Raw genomic sequence first — 25,943 nt, 5'->3', positions numbered from 1 at the left:
AGCATGCAAGGGTACCTTGTACAACTGTATTCTTCCTTTCTGATCTCCGAAAAAGCAGTGTTCATACTTATGTACTTCTTTCCTGCTATGCAAAACTGCTGCAAGCTGCATTCTTCTTTTCCCCAGGTTCATCATCCAGTCGATGCAGCACGCCAAGTGACTCATCCAGGGTGCCAAGGCTCTATGCCAATGTGAGTTGTGGTGACCCTCTGTGGTATGATTGAAGATGTCTTACTCATGTAGACGGGACTGATACCCCTTTGGTGTTTCTCGTCCTGATTTGTGGTATTTGGTTTTTGTTCTGCTCTTCTTAATTTATGCGCCCTTAGCCGATACCCATTGGAGTTCTTTTTTATATTTTTTGGCAAGGTAGTTTTTTTAACCAACAAAGTGCAGATTCAATGTGTTCAGTTGCGGTCCGACTTTTATTCTTGTTGCAGGATCCAAGTGACAGTTTGATTGTTTTTGGTTACAAGTTTGACCAAGCCAAAAGATTATGAAAACTCCGCATACAAAAGATACATAACACTCCTCTTTTTCAGCACCACTGGTGGCACTTTCGAAGAACAGGCAAACACAATGGCACAAAACTTTGAACACGTACCTGGCTTCTCCCATGACCCAAACAAATAGTGCAGTACAAAATGTCTGCCGAATGAAGGTTTGCTCAAGGAAACAAAAGTTCCAATGATGGGTTTGTCTCTTCACAGACGTTCTTGATACTATCTTCTTTTTGAGCAGTAATGTAAAGTCTGCTGGATGCTCTCCACAAGCATGGAAGGAAGCAATTTTCATGCCAATACTAAAACAGGGAAATGATGCTTCCTCTCCTACTTGTTATTGTTCACTTGTCTTGACCAAATTGTTCGAAAAGATTTTCAATAGACAACTATGGTGTACTTTTTAAAATATCGAGGTATGCTGTATAGCTGCCAGGCTGGCTTTTGGTTGTTGTAATGTTTTTGTGTGAGAGCAGTTCTTTCTCAACATGACGGCAGCAGAAAGGCCCTCACTGCATTTGCTTCACGGACGCTAGGACTAGCAGAGCAGTATTGCGCCCAGCTTGACCGAAAGGGACTTGCAATAGTTATTGCTTTACAAAAACTCCATAAGTGCACTGTTTAAGGGTGAAACAGCTGCGCCATTTGTGCCATCGAGTGCCAAACTTGTTTACCTGCACCATCCTGCGCCAAACTGTGCCTGTTGCACCAAACTCGTTTATCAGAGCCCGAATTGAGCTGTGAGATACGACCACCATGATGCCCCGTGCCAGAAAACTTGGCTGGAACATCGTGTTTTCGGTTTCATTGCGGTTATGGTTTTGGTTTCATCAAGGCTATGAGCAGATATGAATGTTGGCTCTTGCTTAGCTGTTAGCCTGCAGGCACCATGCACCTTCTCCGCCTTCGCTTTGGATTTTTGTTAAGACGCTCTCATTGCATAGTCTACAGTGTACGTTTGTCGACTCTCGAAATCCCGTGACAGGAGAAGACACAGCTATGTTCTGCTGCACATGCACTGAAATCGCTGTTCGATAGAAAAAATGTAAGCAAACGCTTTGTTTTACGGAATGCCATGGTCAGTTCACTTAACACTACCATCTACCAGACACGAAGAGAGGCCTGTTATCTGATCCCCTTTGACTCTGTGCGTGTGGTTTACCCTTTGAATGGTGATAATGCGGCGCACTCGCTGCGGCCGAAGGTATAGAACTCTGCATATTGTAAATGTCTATGTATAGTACAAGATAGCCTGTTTAGTATGTATAGCCTGTTTTTGTGGAACAGGCTTGTCGATATGTAGCTTCACTTCAGAGCCTCGAAGCTTCTCTAGTCCTTCAAACAACCTGGGGTAGTTGTCTTGGATGTTCTGAAGCGATGCAATTTTGTACCCAATGTATACAAGTTCGAGGGCTTCAGCTGACTGGAAGCATAGCAGGGACTCACTCAGTGTGCTTGTGACCAAGATGGTGTCTTGTAACTTGCTGCCCTTGTATGGCATTTGAGCGGTGAATTTGCCCAGTAAGGGGAGCTCAGTTTTTGATCCATAAGCAAACACTTTTGGCACTGGGCTGCTCAAGGTTGGTTTGTTGGGCATAGCATCATACGTCTTCTCAGCTGATAATGTTCCCTGTTGCCCCTTTGTAGGGCATTGAAAAGCTTCTCATCGTGTCGAGACTTGCTCATTAGTTGCAGGGCTGTAGCAAAGCTACGGGCAGTTTTTCTTGCAGGCGTAACGCATGGTGCGTGTACCTCTTGCCGAGGTGGCTCAGTGGCTAAGGCGTTATGCTGCTGAGCACGAGGACGCGCGTTGGATTCCTGGTCGTGGCGGCCGCTTTTCTGGTGGAGGCAAGAAGCAAAAACGCCCATGTGTATGAGGTTTCGGTGCACGTTAAAGGAGCCATGAAGAGAAAACACAAGTTTGGTTCATTCAAAAGATTGTCTCGTTAGAATCATACTGACACCACTTTTAACGTAAACTTCGCTCAAATAAGCTACATAATTAGGAAAAACGGGAATGGTCATGCGACCCACCAGCTCATTTCCCGCAACAGAACCTGTGATGTCACATGGGCTAAGCTCTGCGATTGGCGGAGGCTGGCAGAAGCAGACGCAAATTAGGTAGAGCTTACAAACTAGACGAACGAGCGATTTGCGCTTAAATTTAGGGCACATTCTTTACAAAGCAATAGGAATGATGGGACAAACAGTGGAAGTTACGAAAGCACATGTAAACATAGAAGTACTGATGCGTTCTGCTGTTCGTACTGCGCACAGCATGCTTTGGTTTAGCTGCACAGCACTACGGGGCTTGGGGTTGTCGCAGACGACTCTGGCCGATTGACGCAAGCAACGGTGTCTTACGTGACCCCATTTGTCGAGCGAGCACTGTTTCAGGGAACGAATATTTTCTCCCAGAACAAAAACAAGCCAGGTTTAAATGCGGGCAAAAACAAACCAAACGCTTGCCACGGTATGGTGGCGCCATCTAGGTTACGGAACGCAAAGAAACGCGGGAACAAACCAACACCGCTGTACAGGGTGGAGACAACCTTTGAACGGTCCCGTGCCGCCGCAATTGGGCCAACGGGCTCAACGCGTTATTCTTTTCGTTTCCCACGAGACCTAGCAACGCGAAACAGACAATATGATTCAAACTTCTTCAGTAAACCGCGTTGCGGCGATAATTTTAGCGCGGTTTTGACACAATGACTTGCTTCGGCGGCGAGCGAGCAACCGAACATGGCGGCGCCAGCGTTACGTGTCTCTACCCTGTACGGCGGATGCGTGAATGAAGGTACTCTAGGCTGCAGAGCGGTCGGTTCCCGTGATGTCACTTGGGGCCACGAAAACGCACGATTGAGCGGGAAAATCAAAATTTTAACCTAAATTGTTTAATTCCTCAGTGAATAAAGCACCGTTTGTATCCGGACAAGCGCTGGGGGCACTATAAAACACGAAATCTTTCGAATAAAACCAACTTGCATTTTCTCTTCATGGCTCCTTTAAAGATCCCCAGGTGGTCAAAATTAATCCGGAGCCCTCCAGTACGGTGCGCCTCATCGCCCGTGAAGCGTCGGCGTATTAAACCCCACAATTAATCTGTTCGTGTACGGCATCGCCAACTGTTGTGTTTGGCACTACGAAGCGAGGGAGGTCGTGGATACTGCCATGTTTTCAAAACAGCACTGGCTTTTTTTGTCTTTCTGTCTTCACCTGGCCGGTTGCTGGCTTCCGGATTGTCTTGGGTTCACCAACTACACTATAATCATATACAGTAGACTCACGATAATTCAAACTTGAAGGGACCCCATGATTCTGTTTGAATTATCAGAAGTTATCATAAGTATGACTCGAGGCAGCATACCAACTTAGGTTGTAATTAACATTCACATATATTTAGTAATACAACATTCACACACAATAGTAAAGTGCTATTCACATTGAATTCGATGTTAACGTGTGCTGCATATTTGGACAAGAGACAGGGACAGTGAAAAAGACAAAACCGTCCCTGTCCCTCGTCCAAATATGCAGCGCACGTTAATATCGAATTCAAGACTATACCAACTAGCCCCTAAACAGGCCTTTGTTAACTGCTATTCACACTTGGAAAAAAGAATCCCAAATGGATGACTGCTTTGTCTTTGCATGGGAGTCCAAAACAGTTTTTTCTTTCTTCCTCAATCCACGCGCGGTTGTTGGTGCGTTCAGTTTCGCTTTATTTATAATAATCTTTATAATAGGCAATAGGTTTTATTTATGGCTATTAGTGATATAAGGCTGCAAATGTGCAGCTAGAAGTGGCAAATGCAACTGATGTTTTCGACCAAGTACAAGCAAAAAGTACGAATTAACTGAATTTGCAATGGAACAGTTTTAATTGAATGACTTTAAGGTACATTGTAAACATAGCGGGGCAACCAAAATTTTGAAATTTGTTTGAATTAACTGAAAGTTTAAATTATCCGAGTCGGAATTATTGCGAGCATACTGTAGCTGATTTTAGTGAAGTTTGCGTTAAAAGTGATGTCAGTGTTAGTCTAACGAGACAATCTGTCAAATGAACCAAACTTGCATTTTGTTTTCATGGCTCCTTTAAAAGCAGCACTCATTTTCTAGCAAAGAAAGAACTTCTCAGGCTGTGACCTTAGACTTTGGTCCTATCTTTACATTACAATCAATGAATTAATCAGGGGTGCTATTCCGGAAGGTCAAGGTTTGATTGAGCGAAACTCGGGCAAGGCGGCGCTGTGGTGATAAAAATAAGGTCATGATAATATTTTGAGGCGGGGTTTAAACGCTTCAAAAATTGATTGATTGATTGGGGGGTTTAACGCGCCGACGCAACGCAGGCGATGAGGGCTCCGGATTAATTTTGACCACCTGGGGATCTTTAACGTGCGCCGAAATCTCGTACACACGGGCGTTTTTGCTTTTCGCCTCCATCAGAAAAGCGGCCGCCGCGGCCGGGAATCGAACCCGCGACCTCGTGCTCAGCAGCGCAACGCCTTAGCCACTGAACCACCGCAGCGGGTCGCTTCAAAAATGCGATTCATGCTATTTGCTGATTATTGTGGTGACGTAACGAACCCAGGGCAGCGCGCTACAAGGATGCGCGACTAGGGCGTGGCGCATCTTTCGGCATGTTCGCTCGCTCCACTGTTGCACCAGTGCTACTGGGGGCAGGCGAATCCAACTACTTTATTTTATTTCATTTTTACTTTATTAATCTGTATTTCACTACAAAGTTTATTTATTTTTTATTCCAGGCGTTCATATGAGCTTTTTGTTGGAAATTTTTCGTCCTGAGAAGCAGGTTCTGCCGTTGATGGCAGACAATGCAATCGCGTGATTATGGCTGACTGGAAAAAAAGAAAGCGAGTGATGGAAGTGCGCCACATTCAAAACAGTTGCTGCTCGTATTATGTTGTCGAAACTCCCCGCTTTTCGCTACAAAATTTTCTCAGGGCACTCAAGCATGCTTATGTGCTTTTAAGGCGATATGTATTAGCAACTTCTTTTCTGGTACATTGTACTTGCGCCTTTTTCCTCGGTTTTGTTTTTTTGTCTTTTGGCACAGATTTCTTCCACCGGCTTCTTTTCTGCTATAACGTGATTGCGTCAGTTTCTTCCATTCCATTTGTTCGTCTTAGTGTGTGAATTACATCAGCAAGGAGACTGGAACACGCCGCAGCCTCCCTAGAATCGGGGATCTACATGGGTAGTGTGCACCTGTCCTACTCCCGTGACACCATGTTCAGGCATCACGCGGCACGCACTATTCTACAGCTTTTACTTTCCAAATTCACAGTGTTATAAATTTTGCGAACCGATCACATTAGATCCTCAAAGCTCCCAATTGTGGGCCAATCCCAGAAGTGGCCATGTGCTATGAAGGAAGGAATAGCAACGACAACTTTCCAGATTTGTTTGCTTTATTTCCTTTTGTTCCCCCCCCCCTCCCCTCCCCATATCATAGAGAGTTCAATCCCCTCACTCCTCACTCCTCTTTCTTCCTTTGCACCCTTCCCTCTCCCGCCTACCGTGCCTGTGGCATTACGTGGTTACTTTAATTCTCAATTCTACTTTTTACTCACTTTCCATGCTCTGCTTCCTGCCATACAAATGCCCGCCGTGCATAGTCAACCAAGAAGTAAACAAAAGCCATATTTTGACGGTAGGGAGCAGGGCGTGTTCCGTTTGCTACAGTAAACCCATTTGCTTACCGTAATTACCCGATTCTAACGCGCACCCGATTTTCCTGGCAAAAAAACCGAAAAAACTTGCACCTCCGATTGTAACGTGCACGGAACTTTGTGAGCAAGAAAAACGAATGCGAGAGAAACCGGTGATTTCTTTCTCAAAGTAATCTTACTCATCTCACTCCTCGTCGCTCTCCGCTGACCACATCTCGTCCTTGGTGCCGTCAAGCGCGTTCGCGATGCCACATTTCTGAACGAACGTTCAACCATCGTTGATGGAATCGTGGCCCACGCCTCGCACGCCCATCTCACGGGCTTCTCCAGAGGAGCACGTTTCAGCCGACCGCTCGTTTTGAACGCGTGAGAGCTGCTGCTGCCATTGCTGTTATCAAGCACACAAGTGGAACGATTTGTGTGAACGCCGATAGAAAAGCCTAGGCGCCTATGCTTCCTGCGCCCGAAAAATCGTTGCTAAAAGCTTTGGCGCCATCTTGAGATGGCGATGGGTGGGACGAAATTTCCGCTGTTTCGGCAGTTTCGGTTTCGTATCCGGTTCTAACGTGCATGCGATTTTTCGACCTATTTTTCCTGAAAAAAAGTGCGCGTTAGAATCGGGTAAGTACGGTACTTGGTTTGTTCTTGCGCAGAGCTGCACTAGATCTACGCTCAAGCCACAAGGCAAACATAATTCAGTGGAAAAACAGAACACCGAGAAAAACTCACCGCCCTGCGCCGGGCGTGGCTAACAGCCAGGCTGGGGATTTCAAAGTAGCAGTGGGGTTATCTAATTTATGCTAGGGAGTGAGTATTGCAGCTCGATTTCAGGTGGGGCTGCATGCAGATGATAGCACAAGCCGTACTTTCCCAACGTAAGTGGCTCCAATGCGGCGTGCTGAGTATGCCTGGCATGTTGCGCGCGATTTCACCGGCTCCACTACCACTACTTTCATAACCCAAGCAGCTGAAAACTCTGGAGTAGGCGGAACTCGGGCCTTCTGGAATAGCGCCCCAGTTTGGGAAGTGAATTCCTGCAGTATGTAGATTAGGCACTCAAGCATGGGACATCGAGTAATATACATGCAACATTGATTGATTGTAGGGGTTAACGCGCCGACGCAACGCAGGCGATGAGGCGCGCCGTAGTGGAGGGCTCCGGATTAATTTTGACCACCTGGGGATCTTTAACGTGCGCCGAAATCTCGTATACACGGGCGTTTTTGCTTTTCGCCTCCATCAGAAAAGCGGCCGCCGCGGCCGGGAATCGAACCCGCGACCTCGTGCTCAGCAGCGCAACGCCTTAGCCACTGAGCCACCGCAGCGGTGTGTAAAATGTATATCATCTGAATGAAGTAGTTGGGAGTTAGCATCTGCCCTGTGACTTAGGTGGCTGTATTTTTGCATTATGGTTCAAGTTGAGTGTAGACCATGTAATGTGGCAACGTGTCATAACTGGAGTCATTACTTTTCTTATTGTTTGAGCAACATTTTCCATAGTATTTTCTGGTAACCTCCCTGGATTGCATCACTTATGCTTTTACCTCTAAGTTGAATATTAAACACTGGGTAGTATCTGCTCCAAATGGGCTTTTTTTTTTTTTTTTTTTTTTTTTACTCAGATGTGCTTGCAAATGTGAAGTGCCATCAGCCCTGATTTCAATGATCGAAATCAATGGGAGCACTTAGTTTACTGTGTTTCAGAAGACTCGCAATCTAGCGTATGCTATCTGCAGTCTTTACTTGTCCAGTTGTCTCATACTTATCCTGCACAATTGCTGGTGGCCCACTTGGGCCAATATGGCTCCAACAATTATCAGCACTTGACCAGGCATCTTGCTCGTAAAATCTTAAAAGGGGGCTGCTGCCTTCCGGGGACCCGCATTGGCCAAGGCCCCAGTTTTAGCTCCCAGCCGTAGAGACCTAAGCCAAAGGAGGCACAAGCTCTAAGCAAACACGTCTCGGTGCACCCCAAAGGATTGCCCCCATTACAACTTGCGCAGAGTGCCAATGTGGATTTGTTGCATGTTCATTGCGAGCCATTTGTGGCAACCATACATTGTGGAACCTCTTCTTTCATGATACAGCGTTCCATGGATCATGTCCGAGCACAGTTTGACCAGATGATGCGTGGCCTGGAAGAGAGGGACACACTGATCACTCAGTTGCAGTTGACCAAGAACCGACTGGGCGCAAGGGTTTCCCAACTAGAAGTTCAGCTGCGCGACCTCCTCCGAAAGGCCAGAAAAAGGTATCGTCTGCCTTGTTTTGCTGTGTAAGCAAATGCAATGCCGAGGTGAGCATATGCATTGCAGTGCCTTGTGCAGGAGTTGTGTGCGCCAGAGGGAACTCCCAATTTCTTTGTCCACTCCAGTTGGCTGTCATCAAGCCAAAGCTTGGCGAGGGCATGTGGTGTTTGTGCATGCCTCTGAAAGGTTGCATCTGATTTGCAGTGGCTTACCAGTACCACCTTTTATGGCTGGTTTATAAATGGAGCTCTTCCAATGGGCAGTGGTTGTCCTTGTTTACTAGTTTTTTCGGAGCTGGTGCTGGCTTTGCCCCACTAAAGAGTGCTTGCAACATCCCTCAACAGCCATTCAGTCGCCATCCAGCCGCGCACTCCCAGCATCGAGCGATCGGACGTGGACTCTAGTTGTGAGCCCGGCCCATCTGCCCTTCAAGATGGCCGTGAGCCTGCTGTCCGGCTCTCGCGTGAAACGGCCGACCTGAAGGGCGAGCTACAGAAGTTCATGGAGGACATGGCTGGCCAAGGTGCGTCCACACTTTTGTAATCCAGGGAGAATGGAACAAAAGGTGCCTAGCAACTGATATGTGGGTGGACAAAAGAAGCCATGTGCTCCCAATCGCAAGGCCCATGCAGAGGCTGTAATGGCAGCACCTGCAGCTACAAGCAACTATTAATGTGCAGAAGCAAGGCAGCTCAGGCTCCACTGCGGCCAGTAGATGCCGTAATGTATGGGGTCAGGAACAGTGTGGAATGACATGGAGAGACCTTCCCTGCAATTCAAAAAGGTCCCGCCTGCTGCAGCTGTTTGAGAAGCCGTGCTGTAAAAGAGTAAAAGAGGTTTTCGGTGCATGGCACTTAAAGGGACAGACAACCGATTTTTTGAGGAGTGCATGTCCTCAAGCTCGTATGAAAGCCAGCATTTTATATACTGGGGTAACCAGAGTGAATTTCTGAATAAACATGCGGAAATAATTATAGTTTTGCACTAGAATGTCTGAAGTCTGACAGATGGCACCGTGTAGTGTCCAAACGTGGCACTATCTTGCGTGTCCACGGAATTGTCAATTTCAATGTGTTATTCAAAAACCACATGAAAGAACAAGAGAGGTTGCACGTTATTGTTGTTTTAACCGGCAACAAATTTTAAAATATCTTTTAGTCTCGCGTGCAGTTAAAAGTATGTTGCCGCACGGCTCACTATCATGGTCACCAGCATTCCTTTTAACGAGACACGTATAGCTGGTAGATCTTAAAATTCCAATTTCAAAACTCTAGGGCACAATCAGCAAAACTGTTTCAGGATAAGGTGTTTTAAGTGATGCCCTTTCATTCAGGATAAAGAAAATATACTTGACAAAAATTGGTTGTCTGTCCCTTTAGAGTGCCCTTCAGGGTGATTCCACGGGAGAACGATCCTTTTTTCTTTCTTTTTTTTCCCCCCTGTTCTTATGAGTTATGCACAAGACAGAGACTAGCTTAAAACTGCAATCCGTTTTCCTTTAGCGTGCGTACTTTGTGAGAAAAAAATTTGCAAGTGACGCGCGATTTTCGGTGCTAGCAGTTTTTTTTCCAAATTTGGGGCTTTGCACATGACAAGGTTTGATCGTTATGGCTAAAATTCTTTTGAAAACACAAACTACACCAATATGATAGACAGGCAGGGGTGAGACAGCTGCGCATATGCACAGATTTGATACAAATTTGTTTTCCGGCGCCAGGCTGCTCCAAAAGCTTGAAAATTGGTAAAATTGCGCCAAACTGCTCCAAAACCGCCAACGATTTAAACACTCCCATCAGTTTCATGGGGAAAAATGCTTACTGACCGCGTAATTTCCATTACCGCCCAAGTTGATGTTGTTTGTAAAAATTGATTGATCATTCAATAAAAAACCCGCATAAAAATTGGTTCCCGAAATAGTTTTTTCGGAAGCCACAATGTCGGGTTGCACATGTTATATCTGTACCAGGGGTGAGACAGCTGCGCATATTGCGCACTTTTGATACAAATCTGCTTTCCTGCGCCAGGCTGCTCCAAAAGCTTGAGAATTGCAAAAATTGCGCCAAACTGCTCCAAAACAGTCTGAGAGCCAAGGATTTTAACGCTCCCGCCAGTTTCAGTGGGGAAAAATGCTTACTGACGGCATAATTTTCCAGCACCCCCAAGGTGATCCTGTTTGTAAAGGTTTAATTGATTGCTCATACAATAAAAAACCCGCATAAAATTGTCCACAAGATAGTTTTTTATTGTCCCCAAGATAGTTTTTTCGAAGGTCACCATGTCGGGTTGCACATTGAGTTTTTTTTTAAGTTTTCCCATGGAAAACAATTCCAAAGTCCTGTAGAAAAAATACGCATGTGTACTCAGGCGACAACTACTGGTGAAAATTGATGAAAAGACGGCAATTTTCGGAGCGCCGTATCTCCAGAACGACATTACTGGGCGCCGCCATCTTGGTGTGGTGAATATTGGAAACCATGGCCGCCGGGCGAAACAGTTGCTCGTGGTTCAGGCAGAGTGCTCTTCGCCGATTTCTACTGTTGTTTTGGTTATGGGGGTGGCTGGGTTTTCATTTAGTCGTTTGATCTGTTGAGGCAAGTTGCGTGACTCGAAGAACGGGAGTTCATCAAAAACAACGTGAGGCCCATGAATTCGCCGTGTTTCGGCCTCGAGTGAGAGGCGCGTTGCGTGCTTGTAGTGAAATTTCGGACTCATTGCGGTGTTATAATAAAACCATAGAGAAAGAAATACTGGTAAGAGTGGACACTCCCATAGAGCCCTGCGGCCGAATGACTGTACTGTAGTGTAGCGCCCCGAGCGGACGGAGAGCCAAACTACCAACCATACTTTCGTTCACTTTCGGTTTCGGTTTCGCGGACACCGATTTTGGCGGGTAGTTTGAAGGACTGGAAAGCGCTGCTCACGGCGACGGGCATCGGTACGGTATTCGGACGCTTTCATGCAATAATTAGTGTTTATTTGAATACATCATTCTCAGGCTTAGTGCCCGCATGCTTTTGAAAAAAAAAAAAAAACTGTTTTTTGAAATGTGAAATTGCAATTTACGTTACCATTCACAGTTGTTTAAGAATTCTGTCGTGTGTTCACATCTTGTCAAGCTACATAAGAGACACGTCATAATAGAAGAAATATTTATTGTATGGCACTAAACGGAACAACAAGTTCAAATTGTCATCATTCTTTGCAATACACATAATAATAAACAGTGGGTAACACACCACAACAGAGACAATTCACAGTAGTGAGAAAAATGCGTTTCCAGGAATGAAAAAAAAGCACAAGTAAAACAACCACACAGAGGATTTATCCTCCATGGTAACCGAAAACGCAGAGAACCCGAATTAGCCATCCACAGTTTTACTTGTATCCACGACAACCTCGAACTGTGTGCGCTGTTGCAGCGATACAAAAATAGCAACCATAACAAAATATAGACACTGGGATACTTGCAACTGTTTACAACCACAATCTCTGCAGGTAATTCCCTTTTACTGTGGCAATTTCTCCAGCCTGGATGTAAAAGAAGAGAAAAACGTGTGCCCCGTTTACCAAAAACGCTTGATGGCCTTGCTTATTTGATGAACTCCAATGAGGCTTATTGCCTATCAGCAACTTCTAATCAGTAGCAGTAATTGAGCAGAAATCGCATTTGTGTGGACATGTACACGCAAAAACGTTAAGAGGGAAAAAAAACAAGTTCCTATTGGTTCCTGGACTTCACAGTAAAGGCAATGGGCCAGGCAAGGATATTTTATGTACTAGGTGAACCGAAAGGCTCCAGGTGCCACGCACACATCTTCAGCAGACAATGTGAACACACATATAAGAAACAAATGAGCAATTTATGCTCCTAGTGAACAAGGCAATGGTGAACTCATTACATAGTTTCATACGTCAACAGTGAAATCAATTGCAGTATTCTTGCGCACCAAGGTTACCATGCAAATCCCATCTGCAGTGGAGCTACTCAAATGTGTAAGAGACAGAGGAAGAACTACTGCAGATACAAAGAGACGTCCAACACACCAGTGGCCATGGGCCACCCCTACCAGTGGAGCTTGGACACCTTGTTAAATATACCCGCACCATCGGAAACAATGTTGCTGAAAATCAGAGAATGGAGTATGCTCTAAACACTCCCGAATGCATCATTAATAAGACAAGAACGATTGCAGCTGCACAAGCCAAGGTTTTACAGAAACCTTGGCTTCTGTAAATATATATGTACGTGGCCAAATGAAAGGGCCAGGACTACAAGAGATGACGAGTACAGAGAAGTTGTCAAATGGAAACACCTCACGCTCTCAACCCTGCAGGCCAAGGTTACGGCACACACCACAGCGTAGAAGTTGTAGTTGTTAGATATTCGCAGAACTGCAGGACGACTTCGTCGAAAGACATAAGTATAAGTTGATTTGTGAACCTCCTCAATGTGTATATCCTTTCACCACTAGCCTAAAAAAAGAGGCTCTTGAGTCGTCACGCCTAAATGGTCCGAGAGACTCATTGGTGAAGGCCTGATCCAAGCCATTGCCTTGACATACATGTTGATATCAATGTTGATATCACGAAGAAGTACGAGTATAACCAGGAAATGCTTAACAGCAGCGTCGGGCATTGTGCTATCAATGGTAAATGCCACTGGCTGATCCCTCCAGCAATCACCAGCCATCACAAGTATGGTTCGCTGACAATAGTGCTGTGGCGCCACTCAATACCACAAGCTGTGAAAATCTGTGCGAAGGCACATAGGTCGAAGCGTAGACAAGTGCTTTTTAAATCGATCACTTCACCTTGGTTATTCTCATTGAAAGTGCGCAAACCACACCATAATTATATATATCACATAATTGTAGAGATGCCATTACAGACTAGAATATGGAGGGGACCACTTTATGGAAATGTACGGATGTAATTACCACTACACGACACGAATACAGTGGCACATCATTCGGGCAAGACTTCAGACCGGACCCCATACCTATTAAAAGAAAACTGCAACTGCTACCTGGATGTTGTAAACCATCGACCTTCCATGACCGGATCCATGGAATCTGAGCCTCGAGAAACTTGACTAGATCCGCATCACCTTTACGAAGTGCATAGCGACACTTCTGCGGAGTTTTTTTAGGGCAAGACTTCAGACCGGACCCCATACTTATTAAAGAAAACTGCAACTGCTACCTGGATGTTATAAACCATTGAACTTCCATGACCGGATCCATGGAATCTGATCCTCGAGAAACTTGACTCGTTCGGCATCACCTTTACGAAGTGCAAAGCGACACTTCTGCGGAGTTTTTTTAGGGCAAGACTTCAGACCGGACCCCATACCTATTAAAGAAAACTGCAACTGCTACCTGGATGTTATAAACCATCGAACTTCCATGACCGGATCCATGGAATCTGATCCTCGAGAAACTTGACTAGTTCGGCATCACCTTTTCGAAGTGCATAGCGACACTTCTGCGGAGTTTTTTAGGGCAAGACTTCAGACCAGACCCTACACCTATTAAAAGAAAACTGCAACTGCTACCTGGATGTTGTAAACCACACTTCCCTGCCTAGTACAATAAAATGTCTTGAAAACCCACCACCATTTCCCGGCAAGTCTACACGCCAACGACCATCTCATGCCGGCCAACCATGCAGCACAAGCAGTGCACAACAATAAGACGACAGCTTTCTGCACCTGACAAACCACGCATCAGGGAGCAAGACAACGTAGGGTAGGATGCGTATTAACTTTTTTTCTTTCTCAGAGAAAACAAATGTTCTTCCTACAGGAACACAAGTAACTGACGATGTAAACTATTAACCTTTAAACTTATCCATCTGAATGCCTGACGCAGACTGAAACCGGACTTTCTCTAAGTTTCGGTTGACTAAACGCACATGCCAGCATACGCGGACCCGGCAAAACATCTGCACGAACCTCTGGCGACACTGAGTAGAACAGAAAGTGAAAGAATCTTAAACAACTGACGGAACAAGACTTCACATACGTGTGGAAGATGTGCAGTAGCTTCAACCATTGCAAGGAAGTGTATCTCAAGGTCTTGAACAAAAGCAAAAAGCCCTTCTGATGGCATAATTGCCAAAAAGCTTGCTGGGAACATGATATGCTTTCACCATGGTGAAATACTGATGGGGGCCACTCTGAACAGCTGCAGTCTTTTACGGCCCTAGACAAAAACAGCTTTACCAAATATCCTGCAACACAATAGGCAGCCGAATCATCAATAGTGTGGGAGTGGATGTCTTGTGCGAGCACTGAAATGTCATCGAAAGACGGGAAGTCATCAGGCTCTCCCCTTACCACGCTGTCAGCCAGGGAAGCACTGCTCAATGAGAACGGTGATACTTCATGAAGAAGTTCGGACCTGTCATCTTCTACGTTACCTTTATCTTCAGACAGCTTAAACAGTTTGCGAATGCAGATGTGTTTCAGTCCCGATATGAACTGAGCGACATTAGGGTTTGTGTTGCAGCCATGCTTTTGCCTTAGGTGTCCAAACATGTTCTCAAGTGGATCCTGCTGCAGCCGACGAGTTAGTAGGCACAAGAAGTAATTCTTAGAGAGATCGTCCCAAAGCTCCAGAATGGGCCGAATGGTTATCTGCCACCCAACAACGGTTTGCGGCTGCCGCTTGGCATCAAACTTCCATGACCGGATCCATGGAATCTGATCCTCGAGAAACTTGACTAGTTCGGCATCACCTTTACGAAGTGCATAGCGACACTCCTGCCGAGTTTTTTTAGGGCAAGACTTCAGACCGGACCCCATACCTATTAAAAGAAAACTGCAACTGCTACCTGGATGTTGTAAACCACACTTCACTGCCTAGTACAATAAAATGTCTTGAAAACCCACCACCATTTCCCGTTACACGCCAATGACCATCTCATGCCGGCCAACCATGCAGCACAAGCAGTGCACAACAATAAGACGACAGCTTTCTGCACCTGACAAACCACGCATCAGGGAGCAAGACAACGTAGGGTAGGATGCGTATTAACTTTTTTTCTTTCTCGGAGAAAACAAATGTTCTTCCGACAGGAACACAAGTAACTGCCGATGTACACTATTAACCTTTAAACTTATCCATCTGAATGCCTGACGCAGACTGAAACCGGACTTTCTCCAAGTTTCGGTTGACAAAACGTACATGCCAGCATAGGCGGACCCGGCAAAACATCTGGACGAACCTCTGGTGACACGGAGTAGAACAGAAAGTGAAAGAACTAATCTTAAACAACTGACGGAACAAGACTTCACATACGTGTGGAAGATGCGCAGTAACTTCAACCATTGCAAGGAAGTGCATCTCAAGGTCTTGAACAAAAGCAAAAAGCCCTTCTGATGGCACAGTTAAATTGCCAAAAAGCTTGCTGGGAACATGATATGCTTTCAGCATGGTGAAATACTGATGGGGGCCACTTAGGTCTTCCCCTGCACCTTTGAGCAGCTCTGAACAGCTGCAGCCTTTCACGGACCTAGACAAAAACAGCTTTACCAAATATCCTGCAACATAATAGGCAGCCGAATCATCAATAGTGTGGGAGTGGATGTCTTGTGCGAGCACTGAAATGTCATCGAAAGACGGGAAGTCATCAGGCTCTCCCCTTACCACGCTGTCAGCCAGGGAAGCACTGCTCAATGAGAACGGTGATACTTCATGAAGAAGTTCGGACCTGTCATCCTCTACGTTACCTTTATCTTCAGACAGCTTAAACAGTTTGCGAATGCAGATGTGTTTCAGCCCCGATATGAACTGAGCGACATTAGGGTTTGTGTTGCAGCCATGCTTTTGCCTTAGGTGTCCAAACATGTTCTCAAGTGGATCCTGCTGCAGCCGACGAGTTAGTAGGTACAAGAAGTTGTGATTCTTAGAGAGATCGTCCCAAAGCTCTAGAATGGCCCGAATGGTTATCTGCCACCCAACAATGGTTTGCGGCTGCCGCTTGGCATCGAACTTCCATGACCGGATCCATGGAATCTGATCCTCGAGAAACTTGACTAGTTCAGCATCACCTTTTCGAAGTGCATAGCGACACTTCTGCGGAGTTTTTTTAGGGCTGGAGCTGTTGAGAGCGTCAAAAAGCTTATCCATCCTATCACAGAAAGATGCTGTTGCCATCGCATCTGCAGAAAGCTCATTTGCATAGACGAGCGCCATAAGTGCTACGCAAACTGAGGCGCTAAGGACTTGAGTCGCTCTGCTCACCTTCATGTTCGAGAATGGTTTTTTTTGGATGTGCCGCTCTGTGAGTTTTGGAGCCAACCTTAAGCGCATCTCATGAGTCGATTTATAGAGCTTTTCAATGTATTCCCAGTCAACTACACTGCCTCCAATGTGCAACTTGTGAGCTTGCACATTGTTACGCGTTGTTTTAATGAGGTGAGGCACATCAAAGATGAAGTATACCCGTTCGCCATTAACCTCAAAAAAAGGCTGTTCTACCGTCACGCCTAACTGGGTAGCAAGACTCACATTGGTAGAGGCCTGATCACAAACCACGGCCTTGACAGACATGTTGATGTCACGAAGAAGATTTACAAGTGCAACCAGCAAATGGTTTACGACACAAGCAGGCGTAGATGTGTGTCCTATTGTAAATGCCACTGGCTGAACCCATTTTCTCGAAATACCAGCAAGCAAAACAACCATGGCTCGGTCGGCAATCGTTGATGACCGTTCAGTTCCGTCATCTGTGAACCCGTACACAACATCGCGAGCGGAATCGTAAGCCAAGTTTTTTTTCAAGGCTATCTCGTCGAAGATAAGGGTACACACGCGATCGCGCTCATTCCAATCCTGCGTGCTTGTCGCAATCGACTGAATTACCCCAGGTATCACACCTGGTGTCATCTCAACATTTGCCAACCACCGCCTCAGTGACCGTTGCGTAGGCAAACTGAAAAGTGGTGCTAATGAACGGTATGCTCTCGGACCACGGAAGTTTAAGTGGAGAGCAAATTTTTTCAGCCATACTGGGTATCGCCTCCCCTTTCCTCTCGGTCTCAAACGGATATGCGCTGACAGAAGGTTGAATACTTCTTCCGAGACATGTGGGCGGATAGCACCCAGGGCCTGTGAAATGCACGGTGGCAGCTTCGTCTTTTCCTTCCGGAGCCGTGCGATGGTCTTCCGGTATTTGGACACCTGGGCCTGCAGTCTCGCAATCGTCGCTCTCAACTTCTTTGGCTGCTGACATCTCTGGGCCGGAACACCGCACTGAACTGAAATAGATGAAGTAGACGCAAAGTCATAAATTTGTAAAGATAAAATTACATGGTGCAATCTTCTTTCAACAACTTTCTGCTAGTATTCCACTGGTATAAAAAGTTGCATTCGGAAATAACCTTCAACATCACGACGCGTAAACTGACACATTTGATGCCTTGAAATTGCAATAAGCATGTGGCGTATACCGAGTTAAGCTTCCGACTCAGTCATAGGGGCACAGTGAAATCTGTTGCAGTATTCTCAACTACACGGCGAGTGAGCGAATCGGGCACTCACCAGAGAAGTCTCCGCCGTCGGAGCTCACAAAAGGCGAGTCCACGTCAGCACAGCTCGTGCTTGCCAGACCACCTGCACATCATGAACAAGCAGGCGCGTCAAAATAGTCGAAACGGCCACCACTCGTAGGCAAATGAGTCAACGTTAACGCTCGGCTGGTTTTCTGCCCAACGCCACATAGCCGTGCCCTAGTGAAATCACTTGCAGTATTCTTGAACACAGAGGTTACAATACAATGCAAATCGGGCACTCACCAGAGAAGTCTCCTCCGTCGGAGCTCACAAGAGGCGAGTCCACGTCAGCACAGCTCGTGCTTGCCAGACCACCTGCACATCATGAACAAGCAGGCGCGTCAAAATAGTCGAAACGGCCACCACTCGTAGGCAAATGAGTCAACGTTATCGCTCGGCTGGTTTTCTGCCCAACGCCACATAGCCGTGCCCTAGTGAAATCACTTGCAGTATTCTTGAACACAGAGGTTACAATACAATGCAAATCGGGCACTCACCAGAGAAGTCTCCACCGTCGGAGCTCAGAAGAGGCGAGTCCACGTCAGCACAGCTCGTGCTTGGCAGACCACCTGCACATCATGAACAAGCAGGCGCGTCAAAATAGTCGAAACGGCCACCATTCGTAGGCAAATGAGTCAACGTTAACACTCGGCTGGTTTTCTGCCCAACGCCACATAGCCGTGCCCTAGTGAAATCACTTGCAGTATTCTTGAACACAGAGGTTACAATACAATGCAAATCGGGCACTCACCAGAGAAGTCTCCACCGTCGGAGCTCAGAAGAGGCGAGTCCACGTCAGCACAGCTCGTGCTTGGCAGACCACCTGCACATCATGAACAAGCAGGCGCGTCAAAATAGTCGAAACGGCCACCATTCGTAGGCAAATGAGTCAACGTTAACGCTCGGCTGGTTTTCTGCCCAACGCCACATAGCCGTGCCCTAGTGAAATCACTTGCAGTATTCTTGAACACAGAGGTTACAATACAATGCAAATCGGGCACTCACCAGAGAAGTCTCCTCCGTCGGAGCTCACAAGAGGCGAGTCCACGTCAGCACAGCTCGTGCTTGCCAGACCACCTGCACATCATGAACAAGCAGGCGCGTCAAAATAGTCGAAACGGCCACCATTCGTAGGCAAATGAGTCAACGTTAACGCTCGGCTGGTTTTCTGCCCAACGCCACATAGCCGTGCCCTAGTGAAATCACTTGCAGTATTCTTGAACGCAGAGGTTACAATACAATGCAAATCGGGCACTCACCAGAGAAGTCTCCTCCGTCGGAGCTCAGAAGAGGCGAGTCCACATCAGCACAGCTCGTGCTTGGCAGACCACCTGCACATCATGAACAAGCAGGCGCGTCAAAATAGTCGAAACGGCCACCACTCGTAGGTAAACGAGTCAACGTTAACACTCGGCTGGTTTTCTGCCCAGAGTCGCACAGAAAACTGATGCCGTGCAATCTCAGGTAGAAACAGCAGAGTTTGAGCAAGGGAGACCATATTGGAACACCTACAAGATTCACCTCGGCTTCTGTCAATGACCATGTAAACCACGCGGTGTTAGCAAGCTCAAGAAAAACGAACTATCTCCCGAGTCATGACTGCACTTGTTTTACACACATTCCTGTTAAAAGGTGAAAGTGATGGAACACATTAGCAATGCATATTAGTACTACTTACGTTTGCTTGAAAACACAAACGGCTGTCTCAAATTAACAGACAATGCTAAGCATTTCAATGCGAACTGTAATCCCGCAAAAGAAACTATGAAATGTGTTGCAGTCCCCCCTACGTGATGTCCTGTACTTCTACATTAGGGGAATCGCATTCTATGCTCTCTACAAAAACATTTCCTATCTTGTTTTTCCTGAAAATAGAATTACTTTATGTCACTAAAGTAGACCACAACAGCAAAAGTATGTTACGAGTACTGCTTTACTGTCAATGTGGCACCTTTTCTTCAAAGGCAGTACTTACCATACACAAAAGGACGTCCAGTCCCAAAATTGGAGGTGGGAGTGTCCAGCAGGCAAGGATCTTGCCCGCTCGCGGGAGAGCTGGAGGAGGAAGGTGCTCCCTGGAGGCTTCCTGTGTATGTGCCAGCGTATGACAGACCCCACATCAGTATTGGCCCACACCTTAAACCAGAAAATCAAGATCTTCCACTGCATTACCTTGCGCCATTCGGAGAACAGTCGGCACAGCCATCTTGGTCAGCCGCGTGCGGGCAGGATCCATAAAGTCCTGTGCTGTAAAATGCTTACAGCATAATCTGTAAGACGAATGCAGTTGGCTGGCTGGCTTTGCCTTAAGGTCATCCCGCCCGGTGTAGGCCACCCACGCTGTTAACCTGCATGGGTATTAAGGGAACAGTAAACAAGTTGTTTGCAATGACAAATTCCCTGCTACCAGTCTAAACAGCAATTTGGCACATTGGTTTTAGCACTTGAAAAAAGTAAGTTAACTAGAACAAGTACCCAAGCACTGCATCCACATGTCACTTATGTGCAACATAAAACCTTGTCTTATTCTCCCCAGCTGTCGTGTCATTCCGCTTTTAGCAACACTGAAAATATGCATGCCTAGTTATCTGCGCAAGAGCGGTTAGGAGCATTTTTTTATGCGACCTAGGGATTTTTTGGCATAACAAAACGAGAATGCAGCCGGTACAGCCTGAATGACGGTCTTTACCCAATCAGGACAAACAGCTAGAACTGAAGGTAATACAAAGCCCAAACGTACCTGTTGTCCCGTGGGATGCGAAAGAAATGCACCCCTGGACCGGGCACTTGGCGCGGGTATGCCTTGCCACTGTGTGGGCACCACGGCACACAGCAATAAGGGCCGCGCCGATGACCAGCAGAGGCCATGGGCTGCAAAACATTGAAATGACATGCATAAGGTGTTCAGAGAATGGGTGCTGTATGCGCAATACGTTCTTTATAAACAAACTAGCCTAGAAATAACCAGAGGAAAACGTTCGCATGAACGGCCCTGCAGAGCGCCACGGCATATTAGATAACAGCAGCAAATAACTAGCCGTGCCTAGGTAGTAGCATAATCGAACGCAGTGTGCGGCTCACGTATATTAAGTGCAGCCACAGCGCACGACACTTGCTTCACCGTACAGACCGCCGGCCGGCCGACACCTTTTGCACGTTACGTTACTCACCGCCGTCGTACGCTGCATGCGCACGCCACGTGCGACGACGAGGGCGTACCGCTGACACTTCAGCACTTGCGCAAACACCACAACCTCCCTAAAATATTTTACTTTTAAACTAACAGTCACATTCCCAAAGCATTGCCTAAACTACTGTCCTGAAGTCACATGACCCGCCATGCATTATTTCCTGCGCAATACTCGCCGCTTTCAAGTACAAAGGAACGTAAATACGATATCCCGCGTCAGAACTTTCAGGAAATGCCTCACCTTTCGTTCAGGATGGAAAACCGATGCAGTGAAGAAAGCGCCAGGGATTCTTTGTCCAAGAGAAGTTGACACGGAGTTTAAAACCGCACGTGCAAACCGCGAAAAACGCTGTCAAAAGAGACAAATCAAGACAAAGGGCGACGGCTTCCTGCGGCTTGACTTTATACCGTGCACGCCGAAGCCACAAAAATTTAGATTCACAGCCATTCAACTTGTTACATAAATAAAAGTGTGTAGTCTAATGTGTAACAAAATTTTAAAAGTATATTATTGTGTGTTAGCTTAATTTTAAATATATAGTTTTTTACTACTTGCGCCAACTGGCGGTAGGCGCACAAGTCAGATCACTCGGCCGCGATAAGCCCGTGTGTCCTCTCTTCTAATTTTTTTATTTCTCTATGATAAAACGCTGAGTTATTCCTGCCTTTGACAGCGAGCTTGCGCGTGGCGGAAATGAGACGATCGACACTGCAGAAGTGGCGGCGCAGGCTACATCGCCGCAAAATGTTCAAGGAGGGGCCGATAACGGGACGGGCTATTGTTGCACGCTAGTACTAATGGTTTATTTATCTGAAGTGAAATTTAATGCCAAGAGGGAGGTGGCTAAACATACCAACGTTATTCAAATTGCGATCGTAGTGAATGCGCACCTTGGGGATTGAAATGGGAGGGATGGTGGGGCGCGAAGATCGTCACCTCGCTTTCCGCAACTTTTGTCATGCCTCTACAATTGTGTGTAAAGCTGAGTCTGGGATTACAAAAACAATAATTTCAGCATTCACATGATAATGAAAATGCCTTACGATTGCTTAGTTTTTCGATTCGATGTTTTCATCGGCACTCCATGCTATCTATGCATAGAGCCTAAGGATTTATAAATGGCTTGTAAAAAGGTAGTGCAGTTCCTGCCTTGTGATGCTCTAGTAAAAAAAACTTAATTGAAAGGCTGTTTCAGTGTTATGTACGTTCAAAACCCATTAAAAAGTGCACTCCCCCCCCCCCCCCCCCCACCTCGAGTTGCCAAAAATATAATTTTTAGGCTCCTAAGGTGACGTAATAAATGTCATCATTCTGCTCCAAATCAAGGTTCTTCTGCTCCAAAATCGAGATTTCGTTGCTCCAAAAACTGCTCCAAAATCTGATTCAGCTGTCTCACCCCTGCTGTACGTTTTTAAAGCTTTCCTATTGAAAATCATTGCACAGTCCTGTATAAAAATACTAATGTTTACTGAGGCGACAAAACTTGTTCAAGTTAATGACAAAACGGCAATTTTCTGAGCGCCATATCTCCGGAACGACATTACGTACGTATGCGGGGCGCCGCCATCTTAGTATGGTGAAGATCGGAAAACATGGCCAGCGGGCGAAGCAGTTGCTCGTAGTTCAGGCTAGTTCAGGCAGACCGCTCTTCGCAGATTTCTACCGTGCTTTTGGTTATGGGGGTGGCTAGGTTTACATTTAGTTGGTTGATCTGTTACGGGAAGTTGCGCCACTCGAAAGGTGGAGCTCATAAAAAACAACACGGTGCCCGCGAATTCGCCGCGTTTCGTGTGAGGCGCGGTGCCCGCTTGAAGTTAAATTTCGGACTCATTGCGTTGTTATAAAACACGGAGTTATTGCTGCCTTTGACAGCGAGCTTACGAGCGGCGGGAATGGGACGGGCGACACTTCAAAAGGGGCGGCGCAGGCTACATCGCCGCAAAATGTTCAAGCAGTATCCGATAGCGGGACGGGCTATTATTGCACGCTAGTAATAATGGTTCATCTATCTGAAGTGAAATTTAATGCCAAAAGTGAGATGGCTAAACATCTCAACGTTACACAAATTACGATCGATTGTAGTGAACGTGCACCTTAGTGTTTGAAATGGGAAAGCTGGTGGGGTGCGACGACTGTCATCTGGCTTTGCGTAACGTTTGCCGTGGCTCTACACTTGTGCCTAAAGTCAAGTCTGGGATTAAAAAATAATAATTTCGGCATTCCCATGATAATAAAAATGCCTTACGATTGCTTAGTTTTTTAATTTGATATTTTCAACGGAACTCCATGCTATCTATACATAGAGCCTAAGAATTTAAAAATGGTTTGTAAAAAGGTAGTGCATTTGATACCTTGTGATACTCTGGTAGAAAAACTTTATTAAAAGGCTGTTTCAGTGTTACAAAACCGATTAAAAAGTGCTCTTTTCCCCAGGTTGCCAAAAATTTGATTTTTTGGGCACCAAAGGTGACACAATAAATGTCGTTAACTGCTCCAAACCAAGGTTCTTCTGCTCCGAAATCGAGATTTTGATGCTCCAAAAACTGCTCCCAAACTTGATTCAGCTGGCTCACCCCTGGACAGGTCAAAACAAATTTTGCGTTCTACCGTGAACAAAAAAATTGGAAAAAAAATGTGAAGTCGCATCAAACGCTAGATTGCCGCTAACTTTGACTCCCCCTATCTCCGTATCTGTAATTGTGACCATCTGTAAGTGGTAAATAGTGTTGACCAGATATTAGTAAACATATCCGTAAAATATCACTTATCTAGAAAAATAATGAATATATGCAAGAAAAGATTGACTGCTTTGCTTTTTCTAAAAATGTGAAATTAAAATATCAAAATAAAAAAAAACCATGCTCTCGAGAGTATTGTGAAAGTTGGGGAAAATAGACTCCTCAAGGGGATCATCAACACTGCTGAAAAACATGTTGCATCATTTCCTTTGTATTGAAGTTATAGGCGGCTGAAATCACGCATTCGAGACGAGTCTCCATGCCGTGTGCTTCACTACTGCCACTGCTTTTCTGCCTTCGCGCTTAAATAAAGAAGTGTTGCGACTACACCAGATACTTTTCTACCTTTGATGTCCTTGTATAGCGAAATGTATGCTTTTAATTTTTTTATTTGCGATTTTTCCCTGAATAAGCGCTAGCACAGCTATGCCTATTGCGAAGATGTGCCAAACAGCACATTTTTGCGGGCTTAAAGGGACACTGAAGTGATATGTAAACATTGTGGGATTACTAGCGCAAATTGTAGTCCGGAGTCCCCAGGCCATGTTTCGACCACTCTAGGCGCGTTTACGCGATTTTATTTCGTAGAAAAACTAATTCGAAAATGCTGTCCTCCTCTCTTTACGCTCGCCCATTTTCTGTGGCGTTTTCGTGTGACATCAGGAGGGGATGAGCTGGCAATTGGCTGCGCTACTGCACGGCTCCCCGGCCTTTAGACAGAGTCAGTCGGCCCAGCGTTTCGTCCGCCGGCCGCCGGCGAGGCCGTCGCAATCAAGGAGGTTAAAAAAAAATTGCTTGGTCGCAATTCGTTCGCTTAGTTGAAACGAAGCCAGGACACGTTTGTGAATGGAAGAATGTGCCTTTCTTTACTTCGTTTGTTTGTACACTGTATCTAGCTCCAAGTCAAGGTCGCTTCACACAAGCGCTGCACAAGCGCACATGCGACGCTTCGCTGACTGGTACGCCAGTAGGAAAATATAAGGCCTCTTGAAGGCGGGAGAAGAGTCAGCGAAGTCAATATAGGTACTAAGGAAATAAAATCAACTGATATTTTTACCGTACAGCGTAAAACTAGGGTGCGGGAAGCACTTTTTTGCGCAACAATCACAGCGGTCAGCAGCACGACCACGCATCTGCGAACGCTTTTCCGTCTACGAAATGCAATTGCTAGACGTGAGCTACTGTGGAAACTCGGGCGACGCTTACTGCATGAGCGCAGTACAACAAATAGTCACCTAAGCTGCTTGAAATGCGAAAACTAAATAAAAGTGTAAACCGGTTGTACAATATATACCCTATATTAGCACGGCCTTCGCAACCCGCTCCGTGGCTCAGTTGTCTGGGGCGCTAGGTATGTCACCTCAAGTGTTTTGCAAGTCACGAGTTCGAATCCCCGCGGGTACGTCCTTTTTTTTTTTTTTTTGTAAGTTAACTTTTTTGTTTTCCACCGATGTTTTCTATATTGAGTTCACCTTTTTTTGGGCCGCAACGTTCATGGCTACATGAACTAGTTCACAAAACGCGCGCAGGCTGCCACTGGCGCGCTAGTGAGTTCTCGTTGGCGTGCTGTTGCCATAAGCACCGACTGCTTGCAGGCAGTGGGCACAGGCCAGAATGAACAGACCCTTGGCCTGGTGCGAACACGCTTTTTACGATACAGGCATGAGGGAGGCAAGCTCCAAATATGGGGGAAAAGCGCATGACATTTGGGCGTCTGCGGGTACGCGGAGGGCGTTCATGCACTGCGTAGGTCTCGGCTAGTGAATGCTACGACTACAAGCCGTCCTGTGAGGCTTATCTTGTGCATTTTACAGCCGACAACATGGCAGAAGCGCGGTACGATGATTACTGAGATATTGAGAATGCCTATCCAACAACGCCATTGGTTATGTTTTACAGAACCGAAACCGAAACTTGTTTGATTGCTAACCTTGGGCATCGTCCAATCACGGCGCCCCTCCTCCCAACGTCACAGCCTTAGTTGGTGCGGCCGCCGCAAACCGCGCATGG

At 46.2% G+C, this 25,943-nt stretch overlaps 1 protein-coding gene and 2 pseudogenes across 1 annotated transcript in view; 1 reads left to right on the top strand and 2 right to left on the bottom strand.

Moving 5' to 3' along the window:
- Positions 1–25,943, top strand: part of LOC144155386 (uncharacterized) — a 72,404-nt gene that overhangs the window by 3,223 nt on the left and 43,238 nt on the right. The window contains exons 3-5 of the mRNA XM_077686777.1: positions 127–191; positions 8,287–8,450; positions 8,793–8,971. Of these exons, the coding sequence (XP_077542903.1) occupies positions 127–191; positions 8,287–8,450; positions 8,793–8,971 (408 nt within the window). The remainder of the gene's footprint in view (positions 1–126; positions 192–8,286; positions 8,451–8,792; positions 8,972–25,943) is intronic.
- On the bottom strand, positions 11,558–15,559 carry LOC144155388 (uncharacterized; annotated as a pseudogene).
- LOC144155387 (uncharacterized) lies at positions 16,875–21,425 on the bottom strand (annotated as a pseudogene).

The sequence above is a fragment of the Haemaphysalis longicornis genome, unplaced genomic scaffold (assembly GCF_048455015.1).
Source record: "Haemaphysalis longicornis isolate Haplotype H1 unplaced genomic scaffold, Haemaphysalis longicornis Haplotype H1 scaffold_1, whole genome shotgun sequence".
Taxonomy (NCBI): domain Eukaryota; kingdom Metazoa; phylum Arthropoda; class Arachnida; order Ixodida; family Ixodidae; genus Haemaphysalis; species Haemaphysalis longicornis.
Note: the sequence above shows the minus strand (reverse complement) of the source record. Positions and strands in the feature narration are given on the sequence as shown.